We start from the raw sequence: 11,581 nt of genomic DNA, 5'->3' as shown, positions 1-11,581 counted from the left end.
CAATGGACATTACCTTGAAGTTGATAACTGTTACATTAATATGATATTCACATATTTATAAAATCATACTGAAAAATTAGAATAAACAAATTCATCATGCACCACTCTCATATTCAAATAAAATTAAATGATCTCAAATGTTTTACATTTACAAAAGCAGAGTGAAGGTTTTTTGTTGGTTGTTGTTTACTGATATTTAATTTTTTATAACTTTAAATACATGTAGGGAGAAAGATATTGGGTCACTTTATTTAAAATTAAAATAAATATTTTTGAAAAAAGCTTTTTGAAATAATCGCTTATATAAAAAAGTGATAGGATTTACTTATTAAAATAAGTAAAAATTGATTATTTAAAAAAATCAGATTAGACAAACATATAAAAAATAAATAAAACTCCACGTACTTTATTAAAGAAACACTTATTTTAAAAAATAAACACAGCAGAAAATGGTTCATTAAATTATTAAAAATTAATTTTAAAAGATTTGTTTTTCTTTCACACAATTTATTTTGTGTGTATATATGTGAGTGGGGTATAAAGAAGAACATTGACCTTGATATGTAAAAAACAAAAATTGCTTGAACATTCCTTTTTTTTCACTCCAAATATTGGTAAAATTGTTTCTAAATGTAATGCATTACTGTGCTCAAATATCTTTATTTTTTATATATATAAATATATAAAATAAAATAAAAAGTTGATGAAACAACTATTTCTCATCAAAACACAAGTGAAAATGATGTTTCAATGTAATATATTCATTGTATTTAAATAAATCATTAATATTGTTTTAACAAATAAGTTAATATGTTATGATAAAAAGGGTAATAAAATACTAACAATACAATAAATAAAACATAATTACTTTTTAATTATGGAAGCAATCAAAGGAATAAACTTTTATTTTAAGATATAACAACCAATTTGAATTTTGAATATATTTTATATACCTTAAATGTAATATAAAAGTTTAGTCTAAACATTGAACCATGAATGTTATAACTTATATTTGAGGGTAGGTGTGAAAATTTCTAAAGCCTATAATCTAGTCCCTAAATTTGACACTATCACATTCGTGCCTAAATTTGATGAAAATTAAAAAATAATCACCTAACACAATTTCATGTCTTACATCAATTCAAAGATAACCTCGTGATTTTCATTTTAGTTTCATAATTAGCACCTTAAATGCTTTAATTACACAAACAGAATATAATATCCAAAGAATACATTTGGTATACTGTGAATATGGTAATGTCCAATGGTTAAGTTAATTTTAATTCTTTAAATAGTATCTATAAAACGGACTAAAAATATATAAGCAAACAAAAAGAGAATTTTAGGGAGAATTAAAAAAATTCCTTCAATCACAAATTTGGAACCATAATTAACTTAGTCATAGTTAAAAATTGTAATTTTTAAAACCAACTTAAGATCATTATCATAAGTAACATGTACGAAAATAAGTATACTACAACCGTAATATAAATTCATAAACTACAAATATTTTATTTATTTATTCATCAGTCACAATGTTAATCATATGTTATGTTGTATTATATGTAGTAGTTGTATTCATAGTCTAAAATTTTTCTATTACATTACAGTTCAACATCATAATTAATACGGTATAGTTAACATTATAAAAGCAAACAAATAAAGTGAATCTAATTCAATTAAATACCTCACACTGGAGAAAATTCATTAAACAACGACTAGATTTATATACTAAAAATAATTAATCACTATATTAATTAAATTATATATTAATTTAGAGACTACAAATTATTAATATTTAAAGTAATTTCTATTATTAATAAAAAAATATAAAATGATTTTTAAATTAGCTACCAAGGTTTTAACTACTCATATTTTAGATTTTAAATTAGTCTCAATTAGTCTTTTAGATACTAATTTAGAATCTAAAATATTAGTAGATATAACCTTGGTAACTAATGGTTGGATACCAATTTAAAAACTAGTTTATAAATTTCTATTAGTAACAGAAACTACTTTAGATACCAATAATTTTTCTAGTCTCTAAAATCATCTCTAATTTAATTAAATAGTAACTAATTACTTTAATATCTAAAATTAGTTACATTTGATGATTTTTTTTTTAGTGTTAAGTTGCACTCATATTAAGTGATCTCATCTTTCTTTTTATCTTTCAAAAGAGTATATTTACCTTAGACACTTAAGACAAAATAACATTAACTAGGGTACAATTATATAAGTTTCATGTAATATATGTCAAACATTATTAAAATATTATTTGATTAAAATAGGTAAAGTCTTATTTTGTAATAAGCAATTTGTGCAATATTTTTCGATAATTAAACATAAAACATTATTATTGATAATATCCGTTAGTAATTGGTAGTCAATATTATCTATCGGTAAATTTCGTCAATAAATTTTAAAAAATTAATAATAATTATAATAATGTTAATATAAAATTAATAGTAATGTTAACTTTAATAATAATTAAAATGATATTAATAATAAATTATAATTAATATTAATTTAAAATATAAGAATCATAACATAACCAATAACCACTAACCACTAACCACTAAATGACTTTGGTATAATTTTCAAACCTCTCCAACAACATGCTTATACACTACAAGAAAATTATGAAATACAAACCAATTTTTAGAGACCAAAATAATTAATTGCAATAGTAACTAAATTAGAAATCATTTTAGAAACTAAAAAAAATTGGTTTTTAAATTAGTTTCTATTATTGTTAAATAGTTTATAAATTGGTATCTAATTAGCAACCAAAGTTTTAACTACCAATTAGTTAGTTTCTAAATTTGGTCCCTAAAACTTTAGTTGTTAATTAGATACCAATTTAGAAACTATTTAATAATAATAGAAACCAATTTTTTTTTTAGTTTCTAAAATGGTTACTAATTTAATTACTATTGTAACTAATTATTTTAATTTCTAAAAATTGATTTTTATTTCATAATTTTCTTGTAATGACAGTTAAAGTACTCACTTTGTCAAAATACATCGTGATTGTGAGGAGTAAAAGTATTTTGGACACTGAAGTAAAGAATCTTATAATATAATCAAAATATATTATGATTGAAGTTATGTATAAATAATAAGTAAAAATAATAAAAAATATATCCATTACAATTCAGTCAAAGACTCAAAATGAGTCCATCATCTTAAGTATATATTATGATGCTTTAATATTAGCTTGCTTCCATTTAAATGAATCTCAACCATCTTCGACAGTAGGGGAAGGTCAACTTTTCTCCTTCTCTTTTATCATGCTTTGTTTAACTTTTTCATAACCTCTACAAGACAATAAACGGATGTATCATTATTTATTTAGGTACTCTATATTTTTTTTTTCCAACATCGTATCACCAATGAAACAATATTTACCAACTAGTTAATATATTTTACACATGACTAAACATGTAAATAAACTAAATTGTATTAATCTTCCATTTCACATATTCACGAAATAAATGACACATTTTTTTGTCAACTTGTGTATTTGATAAATGAATTTTCACTTTTTCTTAAAAAAACATAGATCATCATCAATTTTAACTTAACTCCCAATTTTTTTGACGAAAGAAAAAACCTGCAATCTCATTATCTCCACATTAGGATCGAAATGCATGTACATAGAAAAATGAAAAAAAAAACTATCAATTGATCATTTCAATGAATATGAAATACAAAAACTATCAAGAATATTAAAATTAGATGTATTACCAAAATATCATGTGTGAAATAATGTTTCATTCAGCAAGCACATGGTCCCATAATAGTACTAAGAACTTTTTTTTTTTTATCAAAAAAAAAAAAAACTAAGAACTTTTTCTCATGCCCCATTTCAATATAGTTGCTAAAAGATTTAGCATTTAGATAAAAACCTACACTAGTGTTGATGTTAATTGTTAGTGGTCCCTCTCATTAACAACATGTTTAAGTAAGAGGGACCTTAGTATTGACTCTAGCATATTTTGTCAGAGGTCACATTTGATGTAGTTGGATAATGGTAATCAATCACATGTTTTTAACAAATCAATGGATAAGTGTTAATATTAATTTTAAAAAAATATATCATTAGTAACAAAGAAACAAGTATGTATATATATACATAAAAATAAATTTTCAATTCACCTTTTGATTATCAACCTTAACATGGTTAACAATTATGTAAAAGTTAATTGAAAACAGGATATAATGGAGGTTGAATATTACTAGAGTACTTATTTTTCTACATATTTGTTTGAATATTTGTTTTTTCTAATATCACATAGCATGTCGTATTATTAGTCATCCATGATTGAATCATAACAAAAGTTGTAATCATATCACATATTCATCATTTGAGATAGTTAAATTTTAATCATTTCTTTATATTTTAGAAAATTTTGACAACTAATTCAAACAACAACTACTTAGTTCTAAAAGTATTATATAATTAAATTGTAATTGGATGTTGAACGTAAAATAATGTTATATTTCGTAAAGTTTGCATTAAATTAAATAATAAACTAAACTATGGGATTAAGAATTATTATGTCATTTATATATAAAAGCACATTGTTATGCAAACTTTAAAAGCACATTTCTGTTGAGTTTAAGGCATAATTTAGCAGGTTTTGTCTATGTTTATGGATTTGTAAGAAGATGATTAGATATTTGATTTTCTGTATAAAAGTTGAAATACTCTTAAAATATTTTTTTTATTTAATTAATTAAATATTTACTGATAAAAAATAAAGTTTAATTTGATAACCTAGCTAGATTGCACAATTTATTTTTAAACATAACATCTAAAAAAAGTTCATAGAGAATGCAATGAATACCAGGGGAAAACACAATGTGAACTAAATTTAAAAAATGAATGTAGTAGAAACTATAAATAGCACGACTTACCTAGATGGAGACATTCAAAGAAGGAACAGAAAGAATGAACAATGCTTCAAGAGAGAACAACGCGACACGACGCAAAGAAAGAAGAGTGACAACCAAATGCCAAAGATGTCACACAAGACAACCGTAACAACGTTGAAAAATAGAAAAAAAGACAATGTAGATAAGAGAAGAAAACAAAGAGTGATATGAATTTGTTTTCTCATATGTATTGATCACTTTTATTTAAAAGATTTCATCATCCAACTTTTGACAACTATCTCTTATTATAACTATTTTCTAATAACACTGTTAAACAATGATTTTGAAGTAATGAATATTTGTGAAATATTAAGCCAATAGAAAAAACTTAACGGAAAAAGTAATATAAAGATGAGATTAGAAATTGATGAAGTGGAATACCTAAAGTATCCTTTTTTATTTAATTATATTCTGATAAAAAAGCAACAATTTTTTACTTTCATTAAATTTGAAATGGAGGCAGTGTAGGATGGAAAGAGGCCAAATCAGAAGTTAGTACCACAATAAATTAAAAAGTAAATGAAGGGGCTGTGGCTGTAAGTGAATACATGAACACATTAATGCATTAATGAGGAAGATGGAATGCTCCGTCAGTCGAGGCTCATGTCCCTCGACGGTGGGAAAGCCACGATCATGCATTCAGACACACTCAACGTGGTTCCTCTTCCACCACTGATGCAGTACAGCCCCACTATCATCAAACACATTATACTAAATATAAATATGTTGAGCGTGCATTAAAATAGTAGATGAAATTTAAAAAAAAACACTGAAAAGTTTTTAAGTGGTCTTAAATTGTTATAATTTTTACCAATATCTATATAGTTAAACATATTATTTTGTAAATTATAAACTTGAAATATGTACTACATAATGTATATATGATTTATTTTTAAATATGTTTTATTAACATTCACCATCTGTCACTAACATTGACTTGATACCGCTTGCATGACATTAATTGATGTTGCAGACGTGATATTAGGTGAAGATGTGATATTAACTCTATATTATAATATATGACCCGTAGCACACGCAAAACTGGTTACCCGTGTGTTTGTAAGTGGTTACTTATGTGACGGACGGAAAATTGGTTACCCGTGTGTGTAAGTAGTTACTCATGTGACGTTTATGGCCACCTACTCTTCATGAAAAAAATTCAATTTTTTTTAATAAGAACCATATATTACATCTGTTAGATGACTTAACTGGTGTAATAATCCTACCAGAACTACCTAGCCACAGGTTCTTCCACATATACTGGCACACGCAAAACTGGTTACCCGTGTGTCTGTAAGTGGTTACCTATGTGATGTTTATGACTCACACACTCTTTATGAAAAAAAAATTCATTTTTTTTTAATATGAACCATATATTACATCGATTAGATGACTTAAACGATATAATATGGATCATTCTGAGTATATTACAGAGGTTGTTTCTAAGAACCGATGTAATATATTTTTTTTATCCTTTTTAAAAATTCGCACGGTTCATTTGCGTGCAATCTAACTCTGACGCAAGAGAGTCAAATGTGTGTTAGTGTAAGGGTATCAATATATCAAGATTCTTATTTTTTTTCTCTTTCTATCTCTTCTTCCGGGCTCACCTTTTACTTGCCTACTACCCTACCCTTTATTAATAACTTGTGCTGCTAACTGCAGCATTTGCTATTATCACAGAACCGCCACAATAAGGTGGCACATAAAGAAACTCAAACATGCAGCGGGCACACCCTATAGAGCCAGCATAATTCATATAAAGTGAAAGAGGTAGGGTCTTTCAAAAGTGGTTAGTTTAGTTTGTTGGTGCAGAATTATTGCACCACCATATTTATGCAGTGGCACATAGTGGGGAAGTTGCAGCTCAGATATGGGAAGGGCTCCTTGTTGTGAGAAAGTGGGATTGAAGAAGGGGAGGTGGACAATGGAGGAGGATGAAATTTTGACCAAGTACATTCAGGCTAATGGAGAAGGTTCTTGGAGGTCATTGCCAAAAAATGCAGGTAGCAAAGAAATTAATACCACAACTATCTATGTGCACATATTTTGCTTTGCTGGGTACCTTTCTGTTGAGTGTGACCTTTCCAGACACAAATTTACTGTAGAAGGGTCTATTCATCCAATGACTTTTTCTCTCACTGCCATTTACACTTTTGGCTTCTGAAGGATTGTTAAGATGTGGGAAGAGTTGCAGGTTAAGGTGGATTAACTATTTAAGAGCTGATCTAAAGAGAGGGGACATTTCTGCTGAGGAAGAAAACACCATTGTGAAGTTGCATACTTCGCTTGGCAACAGGTTAGTTTCCAGATCATTCTGATGCTCGTTTCTGAAATAAACCCACTTGCTTTCATAATTTTAAAACTAAAAACAACAATAGTTAATGTTTGCCACAATTTTGCATCATTTACATTTCTCAATATTTAAATAAAAATAAAATATCAGAATGAAACATAAATTAAGTATCAGCTTCCATAAAATTAAAATTCACAATTTCTTATATTAGAGAAAACATATTTTATATTAGAGATCGATGAAGTATTTTATAATATTCAATTGAGTTAACTTTAATTTTTTTTTAATATGGTAAGAAAATCATTTATTGTCTATTCTAACAAAAATTTATTAAAAGATTATTATATTATTATCTGTCCTATCCATACTGAATATTAGGATTACTTTAAGCACAAAAGCCCCTCAAAATGATGCATGCCAGTATTATTAAATAAACAGAAAAGTTTCTTTTTTTATACCATGAATAGAAAAATACATACATTTAACACTGTTTATAATATATAATAATAATTTAAATTAAAAGAAATAAAATATTAATATATGTATATATTGTTTACGGTATTAGTGTATCAGAGCCCTTAAATAAAAAATTTATGAACATTTAGGAGTTTTTTTGGGTGAATAGTTTTGTTTTCATTTGCGTATTACACCAATTTTATTTGAAACAACTTCACTAAATCCTTCAAATAGCTTCTAAAAAGAGAATAGAGATAAATTTGAAAACAATTATTGAAAGTTCTTTCATTGAGCTTAATTTAGACAAACTTTATTGTCTTGTTAAGATTTTTTATAAGAATTACTTTCTTGTTTATATGAAAGGAGAAAAGAGTAAAGAGACTGTTATAACCATTATTGTAAAGTTGTTTTCATTTTTTAAATTTAGACAAAGTTTATTTAAAATGATTTACTAAATCAGCCATTAATGTTTGGTTTAATGGAAGAGAGCAAGGAGAGAAAAATACATGGATAACAATTCTTGTAAAATTATGTTTAAAGAAAAAACTATGGTCTTTTTAGATAACATAAAAGAAAATAGAGACATAAAAATATAGATAATAATATTTCTATTTGTTTAACAAATAAAAGAAAACAGAAAAAAAATGTTTTTACTTTTGACTGAAAGAGAGTAAAGAATTCTACCCTTTCTTTTAGTTATTTTTGTCTTTCTTTTAGCTATTTTTGTGTCTTTAAATGTTGTCTTTTCCTCTGTTTTCCAATCTTACTAAAGAGATGCAGCAGTTAGAGAACAAGGCTCCCATATCTTGTTCTAACATAAACCTATATTGTTTTAAAAAAATAAATGAATAAACTCTTCCTAATTTTATTTATACAAATAAAATAGTTTATTATTCATAAATTCAAATTCAATTTGAAAGATATATATAAAAAACTCTTATTTTTTTTTATAAAGAAGGGTGAATATAAGTTTTTGGATATGAGTCACCATTATTTACGGATCAGAATTCATCTTTTTAGAAATTGAATTTCTGACCCGGAAATGATAAACTGATCTATTTACATATATAAAGTTTAGAAAAAATTATCTGTATAATTTAAAAAAAACAGATTTATTTCAAAAAAAAATTCATACATGTGTAATGAATACTAAATACAGATCAATAATATAGTGCATGTAGTTTGTTTTATTTACCAAAGAGATAGAAGAGAGTAGTGAATAAAACAAATTGTTAGGTAATAAAAGAAGAAGAAAAATCTATAAAAGTGTAAAACAACAAGTTATAATAATATAAAGCATAATCCATTATCATTTTTAATAATAAATTAATTCAATTTTTTTATTTCTTGTTATTTTTAGGAAATAATGAGCAAACGAAAAAAAATCATAAAAAACAATAAGAGATAAAAATTATGTGTGTTGTTAAATATTGTTTTAATTATTTATGTTTAACTAATGAAAATAATTCAATATTCACCATGATCCTATCCTTTCCTGTTTATAGATCACTTTCTAATAACTTGATACCCTATATAAAATATAAAATATTTTATAATATTTATAAAGGGTTAATTTATAAAAGTTATCCTTAATTTCTAATAAATCATGTAGAATTATTCTTTATATTTCAATATTTTTTCACTTTTCAATTTTATTAACTATTTTCTCAGCCTGATTCACAATTTTACTTATTTTTAATTAAAATTAATTACTGTTCTCATTTTTTAAAGTAGTATGATTTATTTTATTTCTAATTTATCCCAAAAAAATATTTATTATTTATTGTTTTATCAATCTGTATGTAAAATAATTAATCATACTTATTATGAATGGAGGTTATTCTAAAAGTAATACATTACTTAAAAAAAATCATTAAATACAAATTAATTTTATAATTTAATTAATTTATAATTAAAATCTTAGTAATTAATAAATATAATTTATAAATTAATTTATATATTTTATTAATAATAAAATTTATTTTAAATATTATTAATTTTTTATAAAATAATATTTAATTTAGTTTATATAATGAGTAATTATTTTTAATTTTAATTTTTTTTATTTAATAATTTTCTTGTAGTGATAATAAAAAAATTAAAATATATTTTTTAGAAAATATTAATTTTATATTATCACTATATCACCATATTTATTTATTAATGAGATTGACCCATTTTTTTATTATACTTACAAAGTCAATTTTGTTTACAAATTTAAGCCAACAAAATAATTTTAATATTTTTTCAAGTGTGAAATTATTAAAATTACTTAATTCAACTATATAAGATTTTAAGTTATATATATATATATATATTTATAGCATTTTGTACTATTAGCTAGTTAAAAGTTTATTGAAACAAACAAATTTATAAACAATAGAAATAACTAAATCTTATTAGTTTCATGATTTATTTAGTAATTAAGTTGGTTACACAAAAAAATATTAAGGTATGTGTTAACATTTCACATTCTGGAATTTTAACCATCAACATGTATGATTTTTTTTCTTATTAATTTTATCTTATTTCCATGTGAACTTCACTTGACACAGTACAAAGAGATAAATAATGATTGTAGTTGTGAGTTGTCTAAACTTCAGGTGGTCGTTGATAGCTAGCCACTTGCCTGGAAGAACCGACAATGAGATTAAAAACTATTGGAACTCTCATTTGAGTCGAAAAATTTACACTTTTCGAGGTTCATCTAATGCTAAAACAGACATCATCACGCTTACCCTACCTCCTAAGAGGAAACGTGGCAGGACCAGTCGCTGGGCCATGAAGAAAAACAAGACATCATGTGTCCTAAAACAAAACCAACCTTTATTACCAGCCGTTCCTCTTCCACCAACACCACCACTTGAGACTGAGAAGCATTCCTCCACCAATGGAAATACTGCTACTCAAGAAGAAGAAAATGGAGGTAATAATGGCATATGGTTAGAAGGTGAGGAAAATATAATAATAGATGAAGATGACATATGGACACCCTATGACAAGGAAGTTATTAATGAGGAAGAGATGTTGCAGTACTTTTGTTCAGACAAGACTTCTGATTATGACTTATGCCAAAGCAAGGTGCCGCTGGATCATAAGGATGAGTCTGTGTCATGGGAACAGTACCAGAGCCTTCTCACTTGGCTTTGCCAAGATGAAGACTGGGAAAAGGATTTTCAGAGCGTTGGTGAGATTGATCATCAGAAACAAAAAGACATGGTTGATTGGTTTCTCTCTTGAAACCTCTTCTGCATGCCATGATCACTTCAGTTTTAGGCCTTAATGAACATTGTTCCTTGCCCTTGCTTTTTGGGATGTAAAAACTGGAAACATGAAGGAAGGAACTATTTTGTCTTAGCTTAAAATGTGAATATACAGTACTTCATTGCACACATGTGTTCAATGTCCATTAACCATGATTCTTGCATAATTAGTTGTGGTTATGTTACAGATAAATAGCTACTGTAAACTGTGCGCAGACTTTGGTTTCCGAGGGATTGTGTTTTCCCATACTGCGGAAGCTTAAAGGACTTTATGCAGCTAATGGTTTTGGATGGAAGAAGTCACCAATGGCTATATCTCTAAGGTTTTTACAGTTTCACACTGTCAGGCTATAAGTATTTTTTTTTTTTTATACGGATTGGACACCCTTAATTTTTTTTTAGTTTTTACAGTTTTTTTAGTTAATTAAAAAAAACATTTTTGTATTATAATAGTACTATTATATTTCATACATTCATGTAACAATTATTTTAATTAATAATTTTTTATTTTATATATTTTTATGTCCCTCTTTCCTAAATACAACCAAGGTTAGCATATAGTAAAAACTGAGTATTTTTTTTTCATTGAAAAACCTTTCTAAGTCCTAATTTTCACTAATTAATG

General features: G+C 25.6%; 1 protein-coding gene across 1 annotated transcript; it reads left to right on the top strand.

The window, feature by feature from the left end:
* The first annotated feature begins 6,594 nt into the window (after positions 1 to 6,594).
* On the top strand, positions 6,595 to 11,313 carry LOC137814780 (transcription factor MYB8-like). Its single transcript, XM_068617683.1, has 3 exons — positions 6,595 to 6,947; positions 7,111 to 7,240; positions 10,297 to 11,313. The coding sequence occupies exons 1-3, from the start codon at positions 6,815 to 6,817 to the stop codon at positions 10,931 to 10,933; spliced, it is 900 nt and encodes a 299-aa protein (XP_068473784.1). The 5' UTR covers positions 6,595 to 6,814; the 3' UTR covers positions 10,934 to 11,313.
* Positions 11,314 to 11,581: the final 268 nt, after the last annotated feature.

The sequence above is a fragment of the Phaseolus vulgaris genome, chromosome 1 (assembly GCF_000499845.2).
Source record: "Phaseolus vulgaris cultivar G19833 chromosome 1, P. vulgaris v2.0, whole genome shotgun sequence".
Classification (NCBI taxonomy): domain Eukaryota; kingdom Viridiplantae; phylum Streptophyta; class Magnoliopsida; order Fabales; family Fabaceae; genus Phaseolus; species Phaseolus vulgaris.
The sequence above is the reverse complement of the archived record's forward strand: the minus strand, read 5'-3'. Positions and strand labels throughout refer to the sequence as shown.